Below are 23,528 nucleotides of genomic sequence, written 5' to 3'. Positions count from 1 at the left end.
AGTGGCCATGATCTTTGTTTTTTTGATGTTGAGCTTCAGACCATATTTTGCACTCTCCTCTTTCACCCTCAATAAAAGGTTCTTTAATTCCTCCTCACTTTCTGCCATCAAGGTTGTGTCATCTGCATATCTGAGGTTGTTGATATTTCTTCCAGCAATCTTAATTCTCGCTAGGGATTCATCCAGCCCAGCCTTTCGCATGATGAATTCTGCATATAGGTTAAATAAGCAGGGAGACAATATACAGCCTTGTCGTACTCCTTTCCCAATTTTGAACCAATCAGTTGTTCTATATCCAGTTCTAACTGTAGCTTCTTGTCCCACATAGAGATTTCTCAGGAGACAGATAATGTGTTGAGGCACTCCCATTTCCTTAAGAGCTTGCCATAGTTTGCTATGGTCAACACAGTCAAAGGCTTTTGCATAGTCAATGAAGCAGAAGTAGATGTTTTTCTAGAACTCTCTAGCTTTCTCCATAATCCAGTGCATGTTTGCAATTTGGTCTCTGGTTCCTCTGCCCGTTCGGAATCCAGCATAGATATGTCTTATAGCCCTAAGAGAAGGCTCTGTGCTCTGTCTCGTCACCTTTAGATGTACCATAAAATGTGTGTGTGGGGGGGGAGCAGGTAGGCTCCACCTCGCAGAATTGATCATATGATGTGCCTGGTGCACACCATTTGAATGGCAATGCCCATCAACTGGGTGGAGGCAGCCTCCCCAAATACAGTGGTACCTCAGGTTACATACGCTTCAGGTTACAGACTCCGCTAATCCAGAAATAGTGCTTCAGGTTAAGAACTTTGCTTCAGGATGAGAACAGAAATCATGCTCTGGCAGCACGGCGGCAGCAGGAGGCCCCATTAACTAAAGTGGTGTTTCAGGTTAAGAACAGTTTCAGGTTAAGAACGGACCTCTGGAACGAATTAAGTACTTAACCCGAGGTACCACTGTATTGAGGAGTTGAAACACTGCTGGTAGAGATTTGACTGCCTCCATTGGATTGCTTTTTCTCACGGCAGTCAATACTTTTTAAAAATTTCAACAAGCCTTCTGCTGCTGAGTTTAATATGTTGATACTCTTGTTTCTTTGCTTTAAAATGGTGTTGCTTTATATTGATTTTCTATGGCTGTGGAAGCTGCCTTGATTACAGGGAAGCTTAGGAATTCCTTGTGAATAAACAAAGTAAGGGTAGTTGGCTTCTTTCTGATTCATCTGAGTACAGGCTCCAACTATTAGTTTATGATGCATTTGCAGCTCCTGCCTTCCTTGTGAGTTATGTAGAGAACTGGATGTCACAATCATAACAAATAGCATGCTTCTCAGCTTGCTTTATCTAAAGGATTTTGTAGAAAAAGCTGTGATTTATAACCCATGAATACTATTCATAAAAGACACGGTGGGCAGGTTCAGACTTAATGGCGAGCCAAACTATGGTGAATAAATGTGTTGGTGTGTAAGGGGTAAAAGTCACAGCCACTTCCCTTCTCCTGGAATTCTGCACAGCTGAGACCTAAGCTATGGTTTGGTTTGGTTTAGTGTTCCATGTGAACCACAAGTGGTAAATCAAGAACAAACTTCAATTAAAGCACATTGCTTGTTTGAAGTGAGGGAAACCGAGTCTAAGCTCGCAGGTAACACTAAGCCAGACCATGGCACAGCTCCTGGTTGTGCAACAGCAGAGGAGGTGTGAAGTGGTGACAATTTTCATGCCATGCATGTGAGCAGCACTCTTGTTTTTTCACATTAAGCCATCGTTTGCTTAGTGGTATGTGCAAATGAGGCCAGTTCCTGTGTGTTCAATGAACTGGAATAAATTCCAGAGTATGAAGTGGCCCTCTGCAGTTAGCTAGGAAGGAAGGTGGGTGGGTGGGAATCCCACGTTCTATTATCTAACCTAGATCACTGCCCTTAAAACAACTGTCAGCAGCTGCTCTGACCTTTGGGACAAGGTTTCTTGTAACCTGCACGCTTTTGCCATAATTAAAACAGGAACTGCTTATCACAGAGGATTTTTATCTTACTCTGCTGGGTGAAACCTGTTGACAAAGAGCTCTTTTAGTCTCGTTTGGGAAATTTGAACACCATCAACATGAATTCTCTGTGAAACTATGTAAACATGTGTAACCCCTCAACCCCACACAAACTTTGAAGCGAGTCCCATTCACTTTCAGTTGTCCTTACCGTTATATCAACAGGTTTAGACTGAGGTACTAGTCGTCAATGTTTTGTTGTTTTTCTTAAAACCCCCCCCCCCCAATTTAAGGTTGTGTTTAAACAAGGTTGCCATTTGAAGCAGAAGTCAAGCATTGAGGGGGGTGTGAGAGAAAGAAAGAAAGAAAGAAAGAAAGAAAGAAAGAAAGAAAGAAAGAAAGAAAGAAAGAAAGAAAGAGGCTCTTTAATTCTTCCCTCTCATGCAGTTTTTCTGCTGAAAAATCACCCCTGGTTATTTATACTTTCTTTAAGAAAAAGATAGACATCTCCTTTCCTTCCACAAGGCATACATTATGGGGCCATGGGAGAGACTGGTTTTCAAGATGCTCACAGTGCATGCAAGATCCCCTTACACTCACTGACTTAGCTGGATGAGAAGAGAAACCAGATTGGTGCCCTACATATTTTCATTTCTTTGAAATGCTGTGTACCTGAGCTCACTGGAGAAGTAAGCTGCTCCTAGTGGTTTCTCATCTGGATTGGTTTACGTTTCACTACAGGTTCATTGCCAGGATAGAAAAAGGAAGCATTTGATGCCTGGAGGAAAAATTATACTAGGCAGTTTAAAGATAATGGAGTTACTAAGGGATTATTTTTTTAAAAGAGAGAATGTTGCAGCAGATAATCATCTCCCAGCCCTTATAAATGTTCAGTTCAGGATTAGTAACACAAATGTTAAGGAATCAGACTCGCTTTGAGGATTTAATTCAGACAACTGAAAGTGACATGAATAGTTTGATCTCAGCTATGCGCTACATCCCATTACTTCTATCTCTAGATAGTAAAACAATTTACATAGCTAATTGGCACAGCATTGGCAAAACAACATTCAGAAGTTTGGGCTCCATCCCTAGAACTGTTCATTGGCACAGCTTATACAGACACAGCCATATTACACTGATTATTATCTCAAGTATGGAAAAATACTTGACTCCTAGAAACTGACAAAGGGGAGAACTCCTTTCATAACCACAAGCAGCTTTCTGCAGCAGGAATGACCATAACTACTTACTGGCAACAGTGGGTTTGGGGCAAAATTTTGGGAGGTTGCCCAAACTGAAAACACGCAACTCACCAAAAGAAAGAGAAAACTTCTTAGAAATGTGTTTTCTTTGGATTTCTCAAACAGAGATCTCATCTGAAGATGTTAGGCCACAATACCACACATCTCTATATTATATATATATACTAATATATATACTAATTGAAACGTACTTGTAAGCACAAGATGATTGATCTAATAGAGTGCAGCCCCTATTAAATAAAACTGCATAAGCCTATTTTCATAATGTATTTCATCCCATACTACTGTTTTTTTTAAGAGTACATAAAAAAAATCTTTTTCAAAAATTTGTGCTTAAATTATAGCTTTAAAAGAATACTAACTTTAGAACTAATCATTTAAACCGCCAGAAAACAAAAACATGACAGAAAATGAAAACAGCTTTGGAGACCACAAGGTGGCAGGCACTTGCAATAACTATTTGTAAGATGAAACGATGATAGAGAATAGCCGTGATCGAAAGCGATACGACTGACTCAGAAAGAATGTTACTTTAAAAAAATGTAATTTAATCCATTAATCTTATGATCTACACCAACACAATATGTTTAGTGCTGGCGACAGCCAGTACAGGAAATATATAGTTATCCAACCATTTAAAATCACTTCAGTGTTTCTAAGAGATGGCTGTAGCTGTAGGAAGAGAAAACACTGGAAGTAAAAGTTAATGAAAAATGAAAAATCACTCATTTCCATGATCTAGTTAGAAGGCATTTATTGAGGTAAGAAATTCCCATTCTGATTAGTTTTCATGTGCGTAAACATTGGGGTTTTTTTTTAAAGTAACAATGTGTGAAACTTCACATTGGAGAACATATTCTAGGTTGATCTAACCATAAAGTTCACTTAGGGCAAATTTTGCCAAGAGTGTGTTTGGTGAGTTGAGGGTTTGTTTGTGTGTAACAGGAAGACTTGGGAATGCTCAGAGATGGTCCAATGCCCATTTCTGCCTGAGGTGCAATGCAAAGCCTCTCTTGCTGCTCAAGTCAAGATGCATATTATGGAAGTATGGCCAACTTATTGGAACACTTGAAGCAGCAAATGCCATAAGCATTTCTTCTCATCCCTGGTGGTAAAGATACAGCTATAATTCATTAAATATATAGCAACATGCTGCACTTTCATGACACTTATAATCAGCTGGTTAAAGCGGCTAGCTCATTCCATTTGTTGACTGTTATGGCCCTGGGACGCAGGACGCAGGTGGCGCTGTGGGTTAAAGCCTCAGCGCCTAGGACTTGCCGATCGAAAGGTCGGCGGTTCGAATCCCTGCGGCGGGGTGCGCTCCCGCTGCCTGCGCCTGCCAACCTAGCAGTTCGAAAGCACCTCCGGGTGCAAGTAGATAAATAGGGACCGCTTACCAGCGGGAAGGTAAACGGCGTTTCCGTGTGCGGCTCTGGCTCGCCAGATGCAGCTTTATCACGCTGGCCACGTGACCCGGAAGTGTCTCCGGACAGCGCTGGCCCCTGGCCTCTTAAGTGAGATGGGCGCACAACCCCAGAGTCTGTCAAGACTGGCCCGTACGGGCAGGGGTACCTTTACCTTTACTTTACCTTTATGGCCCTGGGAAATAGAATGTTACAATTCCCAGTGTGATTTAACAAATTGTTGTTATTGTTATTTTACATCCCATCTTTTTCCCCTGACAGGGACACAATGCAGCTTACAGATAAAATAACAACAGCTAAAAACATAGGAATAATAATAATAATAATAATAATAATAATAATAATAGTAATAATAATGGACAATTAAACATAGGTCTGTTGGTTCAAGATGGTCTTTGCCTGCTGGCCGAACAACAAGGATACAGTCTGCCTAACTTCTCTCTTCTGAGGGAACTTGTAGCTCTTTGAGGGGAATAGAAGTCTCCTAGCAAGTCTGACCAAACTTAACGTATTATAGTTCCCAGGATTCTTTGGTGGAAGCCATGACGGTTTGAAGGGGTATGATAAGGGGGTAAATGTGTTAGTGCAGATGGGGCCAGGCTGGGTTAACTTTCAAGGTGTTTGGATTACATAGGCAGTACAAAGTGACTACCCAAGATATGTGCCACATCGACTATGTTGGTTTTAAGGCTATCAATTTCAGTGAAGATCCCTGAGATTCATGTCAGGTGAAGTGAGAAGGGAGCAGAGGCCTCAACTGTCTAGGCCACAGCTGTTCTGAAACGACTGCCAATACATCACACCGCCTGAGGCTGAGAACTCCTGGCTTGCCTGAGACAACTCATTACTTCTCATTTGTGGTGATGGGCCTGTCTCTCACCTCTCTTCCAATTATTTCAGTGGCAGTGAACCAAGGCAAATAAAGAGGAGCGAATGACTGCCGGCTTCGCTGTGCTACACATTTGAAGTGCATGGCTGCTGCACACAAGGCCACAAGGTTAAATAAGCTCCCACAGGTTTAAAATGCCTGTCCAGGAACGGCGTTGAAGGGCTCGTTGCCTTTTCTCCACTCTCAACTCAGGGCTAAAATGGGAATGATTGCAAGGAATCACGGTTTGCATTGAAGCTAAATGAGGGGAATTGGTACTTTTGGTAGGGTTTTCCGAGGCAAGTTCTGAAAAAACAAAACCCCAGTTCGTATGGTACCTGAGGTATTTGCATGGTAGAAGATCTATGAACCTGTCCCTTACTGTGCAGATGATGGGATGCATGTTACCATGATTTCCACACCACTAACCACACAGAATCCCCATGTGCACGATTTCCCCTATTTTCTGAAAATGAAACTGCATGTTCACGTGAAGCGATGAACAAACACATGTTGCTCCTGCACTCTCTGTTGTGGAAGATATTCTTGGAACTTGCACTGACCTCCACTGTTTGCCTGGTGCTACCCTATCTGAGGAAAGAGTTTGTGGAGAACCCATGCACCTGAGAGAAATGTCTACAAGGGAGAGCCACCCACGCAAAATATTTATGACTGGAAGATCTCCTCTTCTTGGCATCATGGCTTTTCCTTCACCACTCCCTCCAGTTCTGAAGCAACATACAGACAAAGCACTGTGTGGACATGACTTTCTCAGCTGTGTGATGGAAGCAATTACCGTAACTGCATAACTAATGTTAGAAAAATTCTTGTTGATTGACAGGACTGCCTTTAGGCAGTGTGACGCGGTTCAACTCAGGCAGCTGACATTGCGTGTTATGAAAGGGAAGTAAAATCATTAGTTCTTTACCATTATTATATTTGTACTCCTTGTGGCATTTTCTCCCTCACGTGCCAAAATATAAAAAATGGGCAGCTTTGGCTACTATGCACCTTGATTTTTTTTTGGGGGGGGGGGGAGGCTTGGTGGTGAAAGAGTGGAGGCAATTTGTTATTCTATCTCAGATGACAAAATATATTCTGTCCTGTATCTGAAGGACCCAAGGGAAAAAAATCAATCTTAGGACCACACTTGATGTGATGGTGGCAGTATGGGGTGTCATTTAAGGGAGTGAAACTTAATTGTTGCAGTTCTATATGTATTATTATTATTGATGTTATTACTATTATTATTTAGATTTCTTAACCTCCACCATGAAGCCACATAGTGACTGTTCTATGTGCTTTAAATATTATTATTATTATTATTATTATTATTGATTTCTTAGCCTTCACCATGTTTGAGGGTGGGTAACAAAATAGAATTTTAAAAGCAGTTTAAACAAATCAGAGAATACTCAGTGTAACACGCCATCGAATCTAATGCCCACCCTAATTTTTGCAACATAATTTGACAAAAAAAGTATTATATTCGAGTAAATATGGTTGTTTGGGTTTAGTCACACAACAGCCTGAATCAGAGCTAGAGGAGGTTGGCGCCCACTTTTAACCACAAAAGGGAGCATGAGTGAGAGTAATAGATGCTAACTTCCCTGCAATCTTTCACCCCAGTGCTTCCCTCCTCACAGCTTTTCTGCTCATGTGATTTTTGCCCAGCCACAGCCACTTCTGGTATCAGCAAAGCAGATTTATGTTTGGGTAGAGAAGCTGCCATGAAATAAGTCACAGGTGGGGGGAAAGTCAGTGCTCCTTAAACACACAACCGCCACCATCACATCTCGTTTGATTCTTCGACAGGGCTTCCACATATTTACCTTGATAATTTATTCACAGGAATCACTTAGAAAGTACCTGCACATTTTGCCTTATAACTTTCTTCCTGGGACAGCTAGAGACTTCATTTTTTTTTAAAAAGTGAAAGTTCAGATTATGGGACACCTGCTCTGGGGCACCAGTGAAAGCCTTTGTGGGCACCATTGCATTGGCTCCTGGTTTATTAGATTTTCTGAACCAGCCCAGCGACTTAACCAATCACAGAAAAAGTTTAATCAACCTTGGTTTATGTTAGCCATAGCTTGTTACATGAAAAGCAGGCACAACATATTTCTACAAAGCAACTTTTACTTGTTTATTAAAAAAGCATGTTTGCTATCACACTTTAATAATACATTTACTGTCATTGTACAACCTGTGTACAATGAAATTAAAAGAGCCCCCCCCCCAAACACTCAATCTCTTATTGAACCACACACCAAGTCAATTTCGCTATGTTATTTTCCGTTCAACAGCCTAACAGCCCACGGATAGAAGCTCCTTACCTCTCTCGCCCTGACCTAGCCACTGTGATCCATGCGACGGTCACCTCCAGATTGGATTATTGTAACTCGCTCTACGTGGGGCTGCCCTTGAGACTGACCCAGAAACTCCAGTGGCTGCAGAATGCTGCAGCGAGGCTCCTAACGGGGTCTTCGCTGCGAGACCACATTCACCCAGTGCTATACCAGCTGCACTGGCTCCCGGTGGAGTACAGGATCAGGTTTAAGGTGCTGGTTTTAACCTTTAAAGCCCTATATGGCCTAGGACCCTCGTACCTACGGGACCGCCTCTCCTGGTATGCCCCACAGAGAAACTTACGGTCTTCAAATAAAAACATCTTGAAGGTCCCAGGCCACAGAGAAGTTAGGCTGGCCTCAACTAGAGCCAGGGCTTTTTCGGCTGTGGCTCCGATCTGGTGGAACGCTCTGTCACTAGAGACAAGGGCCCTGCAGGACTTGACATCTTTCCGCAGGGCCTGCAAGACAGAGCTGTTCCACCAGGCCTTTGGCCAGGGCACAGCCTAACTCCCTCCCTCGGCAATCTTCGTGGAGCTCTGGCACAATGGTTGCCAGTGGCTTGATTTGAATCAATTTTATAATGAATGATTTTAGAGTGTTGTTTGTGCTATACTTTTGTACTGTTTATTATTGTTAGCCGCCCTGAGCCCGACTTCGGCTGGGGAGGGCGGGATATAAATAAAATTTATTATTATTATTATTATTATTATTATTATTATTATTATTATTATTATTATTATTATTTTAAAGCCTGTTGGTAAAAAATACCATCTTCCAGATGCTCCATCCTCCAAATACATATACACATACAAATTTTAATTTTTTTTTGGGGGGGAGGGAAGTCAAGCCTATGCCCTATATTAGAGAAAGCAGCTAAAAAATTGGCACCTTCAAAGCCAAAATTTCTACTTCACTCTGTGAAGCATAGGGATTGGAGGGTAAAATGGCTTCAATTTTATTTTGGCTTAGAGCAGGCATAGGGAACCGAAGGACCTCCCTGTGCTGTTGGTTCTATTATCAGCTCCAGGCAGCATGGCCAATGGACATGGACGATGGGAATGGTATTCCAACAACGGCTGGAGAATCTTAGGTTCCCAGTTCCTAACTCAGGTGCACTTATATGCATATTTATAAATATATATCTTTAGCCATTGTTTTAACTGCTTGCTGCAGCCTCTTTAAAACCAATTCATTCCTTTAGGCCCAATAATCTGGTTACAGTTCAGAAGAGCGTGCATGGGAGGGAAGAGAGATGTCATTACATGGCTACCCCTGCAAACAATTAATCTTGCACAATAAATCACTATGGAAGGGCTTAGCAGAGTTTCTCAGAGCAGCACTGGGCGTTGTGCAGTGCAGCTTCCACTGCCATTCAAATAGGTGGTTTATTCACCCTCTGTTTAATAAATACCATATTTTTTGCTCTATAAGACTCACTTTTTCCCTCCTAAAAAGTAAGGGGAAATGTGTGTGCGTCTTATGGAGCGAATGCAAGCTGCACAGCTATCCCAGAAGTAAGAACAGCAAGAGGGATTGCTGCTTTCACTGCATAGCGATCCCTCTTGCTGTTCTGGCTTCTGAGATTCAGAATATTTTTTTCTTGTTGTCCTCCAAAAACTAGGTGTGTCTTGTGGTCTGGTGCGTCTTATAGAGCGAAAAATGCGGTACATACACCCACTACTCAAATTTCATTTATTGTGTGTCATTTTGAGTTGTGTTTTATTGTTATTAGCCGACATCTGTTTTTGTTTTTTTCCCGGGGGCAGAAGTAGGATGTGGTTGCTTTACATAAATAGGTAAATTATAATGCACAATGGCACTCTTGCATCACGTGCACGGCTTCCGTTAACAGGGAAAAGCTGCATTTGTGATAAGCATCAGAATACTGTTTAAACTGGGCTCACTTTTATCTTTTTGTTGGGCTCTGAAAACCCAAGAAAAATATTTGCAAGCTACTGTGGTTTAGTAAGGATTAAGCTGTTGATAAAAGGACACAATCCGCTCTAGCAACTCCCTATAGGTGTGGGTAAGCTTTGGCAATCCACATGCTGTTGGAATACAACTCCCATCAGCCCAGAAAGTATGGTCAATGGTCAATGGAGAGGGATGATGGGAGTTGTAGTTCAGCAAACAGCTGGAGGGTCAAAACTTCCCCACACCTGCCTTGCCAGAATACAGCTCTTTGTGAGTCAGGGAATAAAATGTATTTATTTAAAAAGGATTTACACACCGCCTTTCTTAGTGCTATTCACTCAACACTCAACTTACACAATTCACACAATACACAGGGGTCAGCAAACTTTTCCAGCAGGGGGCCGGTCCACTGTCCCTCAGACCTTGTGGGGGGCCGGACTACATTTTTTTTGGGAAAAAATGAACGAATTCCTATGCCCCACAAATAACCCAGAGATGCATTTTAAATAAAAGGACACATTCTACTCATGTAAAAACACGATGATTCCCAGACCGTCCGCGGGTCTGATTGAGAAGGCGATTGGGCTGAATCCGGCCCCTGGGCCTTAGTTTGCCTACCCATGGTACAGAACATAAAAACACAAACTAATTTCTACAGTCACCCCCCAATTAATAGCCTAGCAGTAACAAAAGCACACCCAGCCCATTATTATGAATTCAACAACAACAACAAAATCTGCCCTCCAGGTGAGACAGGTAGGCCTAAGGCAAGCAAAACGAGTGATGCACTCTTAAAATGCAAAAGGTGGGGAAAAATAAACAAAAACAAATTCTGGAGGAATTGATATTTTTCTAAAAATACAAAACTCTTATGAATCTGAACCATTGGATACTCAAATCTCCACAGAGTTCCTAGAAAGGATTAAAATCCCAAAATTTAACCACTCACGAGGAATCTCTAGAATAAATCAATCCAAAATGGGATCAAAAATATAAAAGTCCACCATAAAGCACATGGTCCCAACTGATTTAGTCTTTTTTTAATATAAAAAAATTCAGAATAAATCCCATCTTTTCTTCTGAAATTGTTTCTTGACATATAGAATAGAGGCCAAATTCCTGAAACTTGGCAGAGCTCGGTTATCACAGTTTGACCCAAACCACAGAAAGATCTTCAACAATTGAATCTTATAAACCCCTCTCACAAGATTGATATTATCTGTGCAAGATGGTTTGATTAGTAGTCAAACATGGGTGACTTACCTGCATGGCTTCCTGATGTTAATGGACTCCAGCTTCCACAACCCTTCATCACTGGCCATGTTGGCTGGAGCTGATGGGAGTCCACTAACACCTGGAGGGTCATATTAAAGGGGCAGACTAAAAATACCTTTTCAGTACAGTGTGATATTTAGTACTTGGGCTAATTACTTCCTTTCTCAACAGATAGTTGTGGTTTTCACTTATGTCAATAAGAAGGTCATCTTAAAACAGGAAATGGGGAACCGGACACCCCCCCACCTCAACACTGTTGGACTCCAACTCCCATTAGCCCCAGCAAGCAGGGCCAGTGGTCATGAATGATGGGAATTGTAGTCAAACACTTGGGAGAGTTACAGAACATGTAAGAACATTTAAACAGCGCCGCCTTGCTCAATCACACCAAAGAGCAATTTAGTCCAGCATCTCTATTTCCAGTATCGTCAAAATACTTTGGAAGCTACTAACAGAGAATGATGCAGATAGCCACTGCAAGTTCATCAAAACATCTGATAAATAGGGCCAAATCAATGCCTTTTTAATCTCATGATTCTAGTGGTTGCCCCACCCCCTTTTTGCAATGTAAATAAGTAGCTATGGAGAGGTCAGAGCAGCATCAGATTGTATGAGGGGAAGTTTAACCTGATGAAGTCCACTCCCCAGTCAACTATTGGCATGAAGAAGCCACCATTTAAAACTCTACTGGTGCCCATGGTTTTAATTACGCAAATAGCAGTATGAAATTCAGAAGTGTGCCCCCTACAGTTGTTCTTCTGACTACCCGGATAGAGTTTTTCTCAGTATTCATGATGTTTTCTGTGCTTGTGATTTTAGCAGCAATATTATTATTTTTTTACACAAATCCATCTTCCTCTCTTGGGAAGCGGGTGGCACTGTGGGTTAAACCACTGAGCCTAGGACTTGCCAATCAGAAGGTCGGCGGTTCGAATCCCCGCGATGGGGTGAGCTCCCGTTGCTCGGTCCCAGCTCCTGCCAACCTAGCAGTTCGAAAGCATGAAGTGCAAGTAGATAAATAGGTACCACTGCGGCAGGAAGGTAAACAGCGTTTCCGTGCGCTGCTCTGGTTCGCCAGAAGCGGCTTAGTCATGCTGGCCACATGACCCGGAAGCTGTACGCCGGCTCCCTCAGCCAATAAAGCAAGATGAACGCTGCAAACCCAGAGTCGGCAACGACTGGACCTAACGGTCAGGGGTCCCTTTACCTTTATCTTCCTCTCTTACTTACCAAACTATAAAAAACAAGCTATTTCTGCAGTGCATTCAAAGATTTGAGTTTCCCTTTTCAGAAGAAGAAAAAGATGGGGTGATTTTAATAAAGAAACAAATGTGTGAAAATTTAATGCTACCCATATTCAAAGTCAGGATGGTAAATATTTTGAGGAGACACATAGAGAATGGCACTGCCTCTTGTCATCACCTCAGCTACTCTAACTTGACTCCAGTTTTTGTATATTATGTTTCTGACACTTTCCAATTTGGACTTCCCACTCAAGAGATTGGGTTTACATCAAAGCTGGAAACCCTGACTTTAAGAAGCAGAAGGAAGAAATTAACTGCTAAAGGCAGTCAGATATTCCTCACTAATTTAGCTTGGTGAACACTGTGCTACCCCTGGTCTATACTGTACAAATCTATGGTGCTTTTCCTAACTGATATAAAGCCTCTTTTCCTCTAACCCCACTATTCTCTTGTATTGAAAATTATAAATTTATGTTTCCTTACTTTTCCTGTCTTGCTTAAGCAGTTTCAGGCCTGGTCTACACATGAGCATAAGCCTTGCTGGATCTTATCAAAGGCCTGTCTATGGGTCCTCTATCAGCCCAAGGGTCATACTCTCCTATAGACCAGTGTTTCCCAACCTTGTGCCTACAGCTGTTTTTGGACTACAGTTCCCATCATCCCTTGCCACTGGTCTTGCTAGTCAGGGATGATGGGAGTTGTAGTTCAAAAACAGCTGGAGGCACAAGGTTGGGAAACACTGATAGACAACCTTCTAGGAGGCTGTGTTCGGTTCCTGAACCAAAGTCTCTTCACTCTTGATATACCTAGTCCAGCATCCTTATTTCCCACATTGGTCCACTAGGTGGCTCTGGTAAGCTCACACACTGTAAACAATGAAGCTTTCGGTGGTTGCTCAGGCAACTGAGAACTCAGATATACAGGCCACATCCTCACTATGCATTTAAAGCACTACGATGCCACTTTTGATGCCACTTTTAACAGTCCTGACTTCCCCCGGGGGAAAAAAATAAAATCCTTGGAGTTGCAGCTTAAGAGTGCTGAGTTGTTAGAGGAGGCCCCTGTTCTCGTCAAAAGAGCTACAATTCCCCAAATGGTTCGAAAATCAACCTGTCTTCCTGGGGGACTCAAGATAACTTAAAGCTGTGTGAGGTGAATAGGAGTCTCCTGTGCTGTAAGCCACCCAGCGTGGCTGGGGAAATTCATACAGTAATCATTATCATTATAATTATTGATGAAGTACAGTTACCAGGATTCTTAGGTGAAGGCCATGGCTGTCAAAAGTGGCACCGCAGTGCTTTAAATGCAGAGGGAGGATGCTTACCCCCCCCCCAGAGGATGCCTATCACCTATGGGCCCAACAGACTCTCACACTGGGTACCCTAAAGACTGCAATTAGTCCTGTGGGTTAAACCACAGAGACTAGGACTTGCGGATCAGAAGGTCGGCGGTTCGAATCCCCGTGACGGGGTGAGCTCCCGTTGCTCGGTCCCTGCTCCTGCCAACCGAGCAGTTCGAAAGCACGTCAAAGTGCATGTAGATAAATAGGTACCACTTCGGCGGAAAGGTAAACGGCGTTTCCGTGTGCTGCTCTGGTTTGCCAGAAGTGGCTTAGTCATGCTGGCCACATGACCCGGAAGCTGTACACCGGCTCCCTCAGCCAGTAAAGTGAGATGAGCGCCACAACCCCAGTTGGCCATGACTGGACCTAATGGTCAAGGGTCCCTTTACCTTTACGGTCAAACAAGCCCACATGTATCTGTCCCACTTCCCAATCCCATGCAACAATACGACGTCAGCAATATTTTGGGGGGGGGGGAGTGTAAAGGGTGGAGCCCTCTCCCTCATTCCATCCCAGTGGGGTTGGCCTGCCAGCAGCAGCCCAGCTGGCTACAGTTGTTGTTCCTTTGGCTGTAGGGGCTGTCAGCCAGTCAACTGGCTGCTGTAGATGTGACTGTTGCTTTAAGGACCTCTATCAGAGAATATTGGGTCAGATGGCTAGAACCTGGGAAGTTAGTTCAATGCAGCCTGGGTGAGACCTGTTGACCCTGGCTAGGCAGTTATTGATTAAAACAACATAAATGTTGTTCACCTTATCACTTCTGCAATTGTTTCCTGACCTGAAAGATACTACAGTGGCTGCTCAGCCCCAGGTGTAACAAAGTCATAAATCAAAACTGCTGTTTTTGCCTCAATCTCTGGCAGTCTCACTGGAAGTTCAGCTAGATGGTAGAGTCAAGCAAAAGGCTTTGCTGGTGGAGAATCAGGATGCGGGTTGTTGGGTGGGGAGGCAGGTGTTTCCAATTTCCCATCACCTTTTCCCATCCTCCCACTGGCAGCCACAGAAGTCCCACAACAGTGCCCTTGAATAAGCAGCAACCTGGAAAAAAACTGCAATGTGATCTAGGCCCTATGCACCATAACGGTATTAAAAAAAAAAGGCTTAGAACATTTTATTTTTCAGCTTTCTCAAGGCGATTTTTTTCAAAGCACAAATAACAGAACAAAAGCAAGAACCTAGAAGAACATCTTTTTTCTTTTCTTATTTCACATTATAGTTAGTAAATAGGGATGCTCGGGAAAAAGAGGTTAGTCCAACTTCAGCTCCCGTGAGCCCCAACATCTTGAGGGGTTCAGGTTCCCCCTCACTGGCAAATGTAGTTGCTGCTTCCATTGAAGTGAATGGGAGAGATGCATGGTAGCTGGGTTATGAATTTGGGAAGGAGGACAAGACTCACAAAGAGGTTGTAGCTCGTATTAAAATGCATGATGATAGCAAGTGCAATCTCAGCAGAGAGAAAGAAAAGAGAGAGAGAGAGAGAGAGAGAGAGAGAGAGAGAGAGAGAGAGAGAGAAAAGTAATCAATTCCCATATCAAGTGTGTTAGAGTTTAATTCAAGTTTACGTATACAGTTGAGGTGTCATTTTCATTTTTCAGCCCACATAGTATTTTTTTGTTAACTTTAAACCTTACCTTTGTGCCTGCCTTCAAGTGAATCTATAATAACTTATCTGTGTTCTAAGTGAATAGTATTTTTTAAATATATATATATGAAGAGAGACTTTTCATATTATATATATCTATATATAATCTGAAATGAGAAAAAATAGGAATTTCACATGTACTTCAATGAATATATTACAGGTGAATTACTATATTGCCCCACTAGTCAACAAAAAGACATATCATATGAAAGAAATTTTTAATTTTTATTTTACATATTTATACATAAAACTTTCAAGGTAACTCTTTCAACTCAACTGCATGTTAATAGCACATCTAAAAATGAATGTCAGGTAGTCAACATTCACAAAATGTTGAAAACTGATTAAAATATACATATTACTGAAAGCTACAACTTCACTACGAGGCAGGCATGTATGTTTTCTCTCTCACTTGTATAGCACCGTCAAAATTACAGTCTCATTTGTTTAAAACTACGCTGAAAAACGATAAAAAGTAGCCAATGGTAAAATACTGCTTTAACTTAAAGGTCTCTCTAAATAAACAAAAATAAAAGTTAAAACTACCCTCTCTCTTCTTTTTTCCTCTTCATGTTTGCAATGTTTATAAGTACTGTACATTTTGTTCTACAATAAGATTATTGAACTGTCCGATATTTAGTGGCACAAGTAAAAAATAAAATAAACCCAACAGCAAATAAATTAAAAAGCATAGGCCAACCACTGGACATAAAGCTTCAGACATTGGGAACAATTCGCCAAGCACAGTCGCTGTGCATCCACCATTAGCTTCAAGGAAGGTTTCGTGTGGGGGGGTTCCTGGTGCTTGGCAGATTGCGCCCGGAATCAATGACTAACACTGATTTTTCTTGTGTGCCACCCATGGAGCATCAGCGTTGGTACAACCACAGAAGCAAAACGTTTTAGCTTGTTTCTTCAGTCTGATGGCTTCCAGTTTTATTTTGCTGGCATCTTCTCTGCCATGTGCTTCTGCTGACTTTCAGCGTGTCTGAAGGGAAATGGGGGGAAAAGGAACAATATTACGTAGATGCAATAAATGAAGATTTTATATATTTTTTACTGGCAAAACTTAAAGGCTGCAGAGAAGGAAGGAAGCGTAGCGATTGCTGAAAAGATTGCTTAAAGAGATGATGAACTTTTGCTGCAATTATAGAGCCGGCTTAAATAGTCCTTTTCTTCAGGACTCCTCTAGACTGCAGAAATCCAGCACAGGAAGGAAAATAACAACCACAGTCTTCAGGAGGTAAAATCAAGAAGAGCACGGGGGCAGGGAGGGTTTCAAGGAAATTGCTTTGGAATTGAAACTGTAGGTTGCAATAACATTGAAAGGAAGTTTTATTTGGGGAGCAAGGGGAAAAGGAGGAGAGTTTCACCTCCTTCCCGTGGATAGGAAACTTATTTGTATTAACACAATCAAAGGATGTAGCAAGATGACCCCTAGGTTGCTATTGTAGCAACGCTTCAAGATATAAAGAACTAAAAACAACTCGTCTCTCACCAAACTGCCAACCATGTGGCCCACACAGAGGGCATCTAAATGGCTAATTAAATATGTAATTGATTCCAGAAACTAGAAATGCAAACTGCTTCCAACATGAGAAAGTAGTTTTGTAACACCCTTCCCCAACCAGGTGCCCTCCAGAAGTTTTGGATTACGACTTCTATAAGCCCCAGACAGTCCCCACAGGTGCACACTGTGGACCCAATAGAAGCCAGAGGTCATGCTTTCTTTTCATTAAAACAGACTCATATTTCAAAGTTTCTGGGCACCAAGTTGGCGGAAGCCTGTTTTAGAAGAACAAGGGAAAGAAAAGAGTGCCAGGGTCGCATAGCAGAGAGTCAGACCAGGAAAATACAAGTTTGATAGACATACATCCACGGAGCTCATTGGGTGATGCTGGGGAAAGTCACCATCTTTCAGCTTAACCAACTGGTTGGAGGTGCTGAGATGGTAAAATTGAGGTGGGGGAGACAGAAACATCATGTACCCTGAACTCAAACTCTTGATTATTTTCATCTGCAATTTGGTATTCAAATTAGAGACCATCCACGAATATACAGAACCATCTCTCTGTAGATTTATGTTTTATGGATACAAAGACTGAACAGTTCTTGTTAAAATGCCCATAAAACATCTCTCTCTCTCTCTTTTTAGTTTCTTCTGCTTAAACAGTTCACACTTCAACTATGCAATGAGGCATTGTATCTACACTTCCTGTTGCTGATCTCTTTTCACCCAGAGACAAGCAGTTAGGGGAAAAAACACCGAATCACTGGCACACATTCCTTGAACTTTCGCTTGCTGCCTTCGTGTTTGTCCCTTCTCCTCCCCTCACTAACAATAGTTCATAAAGCAGCAAGTGAAAAGCACCAGCATTGTGTATGGTAGTGGCAGCATCTTCTTTTTTGCAAGGCACAGGTGCTCTCAAATCTGAGCCACTGGTTGGCTCACAGGAGAAAAAACACAAACAACCTTCCTTTTCTCTGGAGGTGAGCAACAGGCAGAGTATGGGCATTGCTGTACAGTCATACCTCATGTTACGTCAGCTTCATGTTATGTTCTTTCAGGATACGTCCCGCGGTGACCCGGAAGTACCGGAAACGATTACTTCCAGGTTTTGCCGCAGACGCACAAAATGACGTCACGCGCATGAGCAGAAGTGGCGAATCGCAACCCGCACATGTGCAGACGTGCTGCTGCGGGTTGCGCTCTTTTCATGTTGCGAACGGGCCTCCGGAACGGATCCCGTTCGCAACCAGAGGTACCACTGTATTACGAGGTGAAGCACCAAAACCACTCCACTGTCTGTGATTTGCAGCAGCAGATTTCTGCAAGAACATACTATAGTGAGCACACCGACCTTTTCCTCTACGCAGAAGTCCTCTGGTAGATGTCAATGACGACTTGCTCACCAGATTATAGTGGGGGAGGGTGGTGAGGAAGGATAATGCCATGCCGAAAGACAGACACATAATGGCATGCGAAAACACACATACACACACACACACTAACCCTTCCCTGGTCTTTGTGTAAAGCGGATGAGATTCTGCCTCTCTTCAATGTTTTCTAAGCTACAAAAACCGAGAAAATTCAATGAAGTCAAGTGCTGAGGGTGTGTGTGTGTGTGTGTGTGCATGCATGAGAGAAACAGAGTGCTGGGGTGGGCAATTATTATTATCATTATTTGCTGTGGACTGACACACTCTAATATTTCCAAACTTGCTTGCAGATCAGAATGCAACTCCCATTTAGATTACTCAAGTCTCCAGATTTTGGAAGGTACCCTGAGGATCATCTCGTCCAACCCCCTGCAATGCAGGAATATGCAGCTGTCCCATACGGGAATCGAACCTGCAACCTTGGCATCATCAGCACCACGCTCTAACCAACTGAGCTATCCAGATATATGCATGTTCCCTGGAGTTGCAGAGGTTTCAGTGCAGTGGAATAGCTGGCAAATACCACAAAGCAGGAAGCTGTAAGAGAGGCGACTTAGCATTTTTGGCTGTTGAGTTACTACTGAACCTTCTTTAACCAGCCAATCTGAGAAACGTGAAAATAACCTGGAACAGAGGGTGACAGAGGGTAGATAGAAGGGGAGAACATAAAAGGTTTGCACTGAATAAGAAAAGGCCTGGATTAAAGGGATCTGGGAAAGTTGAGGCGTTACTGTATTTTACCTTGTCGGCAGCAATGGTGCTAAATTACCATGGTACTGATAGGGGGCCGCACTGTAAAAGAAATATTACAGAAAAAAGAAAAAAATAGTTGGGTTTGCTTTGGTTCAATTAAGTCTCATCTCTGTCTGCAGGTGGCAAACAGGTTTCTTCCCTTTAAGATTAAAAACCAGCACAGGAATTGACTGAAAGGCCACAGCAAGAGCAGAAGTAGATATACAGTATATTCAGACTGTTGGTAAGATGCTATGAATGAAACCAGAGAAAAGTAACTTCATCCACCTGATAAGGCTACATGCCTGCTTTCACTAGAGGATGCAGCTGTGAACTGTACCCCCTGCATCTAATTTTTGCAACAGGCCCCACTCTTTGACAAGACAATTGAAACCACATCTGGACAAAATGAAAGCATGGTTGCTAGCCACTGACATTATTATTGGCCTTTTCCTTGGAACTGCCAGGACCTACGGTCACCCAGATTTTGCCTTTTGGAGTCTTCCCAGGTCTTGAAATCATGTCTAAAGTCACTCTGATTGATTCTGCCCACTACAGGGCTTGGTAGCCGGACTGAATATGTAAGGACAGCTTTTAGTACAGAGGGGCAAGCTGTTAATAGGGCACATTGTCTACCCAGTAAAGTAAGGAGTGAGAAAGGATCATTGCAAGATCATTAAGAAAAGATAATTTAGGAAGGGAAGGGAAGGGAAAGTTAAGAATAGATGGCAGCTACATTATCAAATGGAGAAAATAGAAGCTGGGATTTCTAACAGAGGAGGCATCACAAAGGCAGATTCCAGAATAAAGGAAGTTTTTCTCTCTATCTTTAGGACCACTCTCTTTGTCTGCCCAGACAATTTACCAAGTTTTACATTTCCTAGCAGCAATAATTTCCCAAAATTAAAGGGTTCAGCCCCATGTTGCTGCAAGCAACTAGAGAAAGTTATTAGGTATTGGATGTTAGATTATAAATGGATTCAATGGCCAAAGAAGTTTCACTTATAATCTGATAGAGAGTGTGGATCACAAAGAAATAGCATACTGTCCAAATCTGCCATTTGTCATACCCCAAACAGTCATGGCAACAGGTGCTTAGAAAAACAGCAGCAAAAACAGTTGCTTCGGTGCAAACAACACTAATAGTGGTAGACTTCTGTTACTGAACCAGGTGCACTTATTATGACCTAAGCTTTCACTGGAGCTGTAGGTGGAATTTTTATGTAGTTCCACGATTGCTTCTTTTGGTCTAGTAGTTCTGGGTGAATGCAGCAATGTATGGCACCTTGCAAGATTAATCTAATAACGCCTGCAGAACTTCTCCTGCATTCTGTGTTATAAACTGCAGATTCTGGGGCAGCAGCACTATGATCAGCTTTTTGCCCCCCCAACCACTTTTGTGTCTGATGAAGATTTCTGAATTCATTCGTGACCTTGTAACATTGTGGTTGGTCCAAATAAAGACATTATCATAATGTGGCTTTAGGGTATGATCCTAGCAGGCATTGATCAGAAAACAGCATTACAAGTCAGACAATTCACCTCGTATCAGTAATATATCATAATTCCTTCTCAGTGTTCCAACTTTAAAAGAAGTGCATTATGCATGAATGGAAGAGCAGAGCCTTCTCTGTGGTGGTGCCTCAACTGTAGGAAGCCATTCTGAGGATGGTATGCCAGGCACAGGCATACATTCTTTGTGGCATCAGGTTAAAATCATTTAATTTCCTCAGGCATTTTTTATTATATTTTTTGCTGGTTGAATGGTTTTGCTCCTTTTAATTTTAAGTATTAATTAATTAATTAATTAATTAATTAATTCATACATACACACATACCCTAGCTTTCCCTCTGACAGTTATTATGTTTCTGTAATTTTGAAATTACTTTGACCCTGAAGGGTGAAGGGCATTTTATACATCAATTAAAATAAAATATATCGTCACAACAAAACGGTCTAAAGAGAGACCTTTGCAACAGGACGTATCTGAAAAAGGTTACCAACCTGGTCAAATCCTCAATGTCTACCAGCATAGCATCCTGTTCTGTGTGCAATTCATCCCGAATTAGCAGCAGTTGCACCAATTCTTCATTCAAGCCTGACAACAACAAAAAACAAAAAGAGTGTTTAAGTTCAGTTAGCCACAGTTCTCCCCATGTCTAACATTTTGGAATCTGTTAGTCACCATGGTACATTGCTCTCACTCCAAGAAACAGAAGGGTATTTGGCTTGGCATATAAATAAGGGAGGCGATGAAGTAATGGAACAAGAACAATGGCCGGCATTGTTAAAAACAAACGTTAGTAAAAAAATACATCAACATGACACTACTGTAGATCTCATGAGAGAACCAAGGATGACTTTCCAAAGCAGAATGCACTCTTTAAACTCTTTAACTTAGGAGCCAACCCATGGAACTTCTGGCATTTATCTGGTTGTGGTTGGTGATGGAAAATCCTCAAAACTGGGTGTGATCTATCAAGGCTGAACTTGCATCAACACATTGGCAGGGAAATAAGCTTGACTGTCTATGATGTCAGCTTGTTTCTACAGAGGCAAGAAAGCAGTAGGTGCTCCAATTGCAACAGCTACCAATGGTGCCAGGAAGTGCCATTGTGTTGTGCACCCCTTCAACACCAGAGGACTAAAACCCCTGCTTTCTGTGCTGTCATTAGTAATGGTGAGGTTGGTGGGTACCAGGGACTGGGACTTTTCAATGGAAGCCCCACAATGGTGCAATTCACCTTCCTGGTACTCCACTAAGTCCTCATTCTGCTACTCTTTAGGCTTGGGTCATAGGACTTTTATTTATTTATTCCACAATCCTTTTCAGTATTGATTTTAGGATGCTGTATATTGCATACAAATTATTTGCATTTTTAGTGTACAGTTGTGTATCACTTTGGGAGCATTTTTGTTCTGAAAGGCAGGTGATATATAAGCAAACCAGCAGATTTTTAAAATACAAACACAAACTCGAGAACCAAAACTCATGAAATGCATGTCACTTACCCAATGCTCTCCTTAAAAAATTAAACTAAGCCAAGTCATGGTAGAACTGATTTATCGGTATTTTCTAGCAGGTCCACTGATTTTCTAACATCCTAGCAGCAATTCTAAAGTAGCAGACAGCACTAACAGACTTCAGGGGAGAATTATTCACATTTCGCTGAGCATAGCTCACAGGTGCCTAGGCAAAGAGCCACACTGCAGCTGCTTTGACTAATTTGATTAATAAGCACACATTGACATGGACCATGGAGTCATGTGCTAATTTCTTTTTATTTAGAGCCTCTTCTGTCTGTAATGAATTAATTCGTATCACTGAAAAGCATAGCAGTACTTTGGCTCTAAAAAGGACAACAGCAACAAAAGAGCCCAGTGGAAGGACTGCTCACAGTCACAAAAGCTTTAAAGGTAAAGGTACCCCTGACCGTTAGGTCCAGTCGTGGACGACTCTGGGGTTGCAGTGCTCATCTCGCTCTATAGGCCGAGGGAGCCGGCGTTTGTCTGCAGACAGCTTATGGGTCATGTGGCCAGCATGACTAAGCCGCTTTTGGCAAACCAGAGCAGCGCACGGAAATGCCGTTTACCTTCCCGCTGGAGTGGTACCTATTTATCTACTTGCATTTTGATGTGCTTTCGAACTGCTAGATAGGCAGGAGCTGGGACCGAACAATGAGAGCTCACCCCTTGTGGGGATTCGAACCACTGACTTTCCGATCGGCAAGTCCTAGGCTCTGTGGTTTAGACTACAGCAGCACCCGCGTCCCTTTAGTATGGCCTAAATATTGCAAAGGGCTGAAGTTGTCTACTTGTGCCTTTGCACAAGATGTAATGGAAGAGAGCTGGAAACATGGGAATCTCATGCTTCCTCTTCTCTACACAGTTCCAGGTATCATGCAAAGCTGGAAGAAACCTACAACCAACCATGGTGTGCAAGAGACATCTGCTGCTCTTTTTTGTGCAAGATCTCCACAAATGCATGGTTTCCTAGCCCCCCATTTCTGCATCTCATGCAAAAGCACTCTAAATAGTAAAACTAAAGAGAACTCATATTCAAATGCTATTGTTTCAAGGATTGCTGAAAAGAGAGTGACGTGCAGAGGGCCTTCTTCTTCCTCAGTTGGCATTAGATTACTGAATAATAGCCATTCGTGACCTAAAGTCTGAAGCTCAAAAGTCACTTCCAGATCTGTGATTTCTCTTCTCCATATCTAAGACGAAAAGTACAAGAAATGCAACATGCCACAAGCTAGCATGGAATAAAAAGCCCAATATGTTTTGATTTAAAACTTGCTTTGGGGGCAATGGCCCCCAATGTTATCTGAAGAGAAGATGTTGGCACTGAAGATATTTCCCTCTAGTACAGTGGTACCTTGTTTTAGAACAGCTTAGTTTATGAACAACTTGGATTAAGAATGCTGCAAACCGGTTAGTAGGTGTTCTGGTTTGTGAACTTTGATTTGGAAGCAGAACATGTTTGGCTTCCTGTTGAGTGTGTTCCTTTAGTAAATTGAGTTCCCCGCTGCTATGGGAAAGAATGCCTTGGTTTA

General features: G+C 42.3%; 1 protein-coding gene and 1 long non-coding RNA gene across 17 annotated transcripts in view; both read right to left on the bottom strand.

The window, feature by feature from the left end:
- Positions 1 to 7,175: 7,175 nt before the first annotated feature.
- On the bottom strand, positions 7,176 to 13,273 carry LOC310845162. The gene is made up of 3 exons (XR_014564530.1): positions 13,056 to 13,273; positions 12,799 to 12,913; positions 7,176 to 7,256 (listed from the first exon to the last, which is right to left on the bottom strand). It is a non-coding gene; the product is annotated as an uncharacterized lncRNA (long non-coding RNA).
- A 1,915-nt stretch (positions 13,274 to 15,188) lies between these two features.
- The window catches only part of LOC310844864 (schwannomin-interacting protein 1), a 384,519-nt gene continuing 376,179 nt past the window's right edge, over positions 15,189 to 23,528 (bottom strand). For 8 of the 16 annotated variants that reach the window (XM_083739569.1, XM_083739580.1, XM_083739578.1 and 5 more), the window contains 3 exons: positions 20,977 to 21,070; positions 18,981 to 19,031; positions 15,189 to 16,287 (listed from right to left, as the gene is read on the bottom strand). In XM_083739569.1, the coding sequence (XP_083595695.1) occupies positions 16,236 to 16,287; positions 18,981 to 19,031; positions 20,977 to 21,070 (197 nt within the window). In that variant the 3' untranslated portion in view covers positions 15,189 to 16,235. The remainder of the gene's footprint in view (positions 16,288 to 18,980; positions 19,032 to 20,976; positions 21,071 to 23,528) is intronic. The other 8 variants (XM_083739577.1, XM_083739579.1, XM_083739583.1 and 5 more) reach the window with 1 other exon arrangement.

This window comes from Podarcis gaigeae (genome assembly GCF_964106915.1).
Source record: "Podarcis gaigeae genome assembly, chromosome: 5".
Lineage (NCBI taxonomy): Eukaryota > Metazoa > Chordata > Lepidosauria > Squamata > Lacertidae > Podarcis > Podarcis gaigeae.
The sequence above is the reverse complement of the archived record's forward strand: the minus strand, read 5'-3'. Positions and strand labels throughout refer to the sequence as shown.